Consider the following 726-nt stretch of genomic DNA (forward strand, 5'->3'; position numbering starts at 1 on the left):
ATGGCGAGGGACGGTCAGTTTGGGGGGAGGGGGGATCGTGACGGGGTGGATTTTTGCGTACGAGGGAGCTTAACCTGTCGGACAGCTCTGGGTGGTAGGTGAGGGCGTCCAAAGACTTTGGCCTGTGCTTGTCGACAATGAGCGCCATGGCGTTGGTATGTGGCGAGACGCGGGCAGAGCTGTGTGTTTGTGGTTGATCGGGTCACAGCGGTTGCCTGGGTTTTTGCCTACAGATGGGGTTGAAGATGGATTGAGCTTGGGTGACGCGACCGTACGCGTTAAGTGCGATGCAGGTGTGAACAGGGGTTCATGTAGCCTGTGGCTGAAAAGTGGCTCGTGCTGCCATACGGTGTGAGGAGCTCTCGCTGCTGTCCCCTTGAGGTACAGGGCCGAGAAGGAACGTTAGTAGCCACTTCGTCGGTCATACTGCTCTCGATAAGCCACAACAAGTCTTCAGAGTACATTTTTAGGACGTGAGAGCTCATACGGCGAAGCAAGCTTCCAAGCCCGTTCATATCATACAGACATCTGCTCCCATCTCACTTTATCTGGCATGCCTCTGGTACTATGTCTGGCATGGTACGCTATAATACAGTCGCGATTGTCCCATACAGCTTGATCTCTACGACGCCGGCGCCGAGGGGGCCGCAGCCGCAGTCTCGCTAGGCGTTTGAGCAGCCTGTGCCTGTTGCAACAGCTGCTCAGGTTCGATCTTTTCCTCGGTCG

The 726-nt window shown here is 55.9% G+C and overlaps 1 protein-coding gene across 1 annotated transcript in view; it reads right to left on the minus strand.

The window, feature by feature from the left end:
- VDBG_05407 (predicted protein) overlaps positions 1–464 on the minus strand; it is a gene marked incomplete at both ends in the record, with an annotated part of 1,716 nt that extends 1,252 nt beyond the window's left edge. The window contains 2 exons of the mRNA XM_003004248.1: positions 75–179; positions 349–464. Of these exons, the coding sequence (XP_003004294.1) occupies positions 75–179; positions 349–464 (221 nt within the window). The remainder of the gene's footprint in view (positions 1–74; positions 180–348) is intronic.
- Positions 465–726: the final 262 nt, after the last annotated feature.

This window comes from Verticillium alfalfae, genomic scaffold (genome assembly GCF_000150825.1).
Source record: "Verticillium alfalfae VaMs.102 supercont1.6 genomic scaffold, whole genome shotgun sequence".
In the NCBI taxonomy this organism is placed as follows: domain Eukaryota; kingdom Fungi; phylum Ascomycota; class Sordariomycetes; order Glomerellales; family Plectosphaerellaceae; genus Verticillium; species Verticillium alfalfae.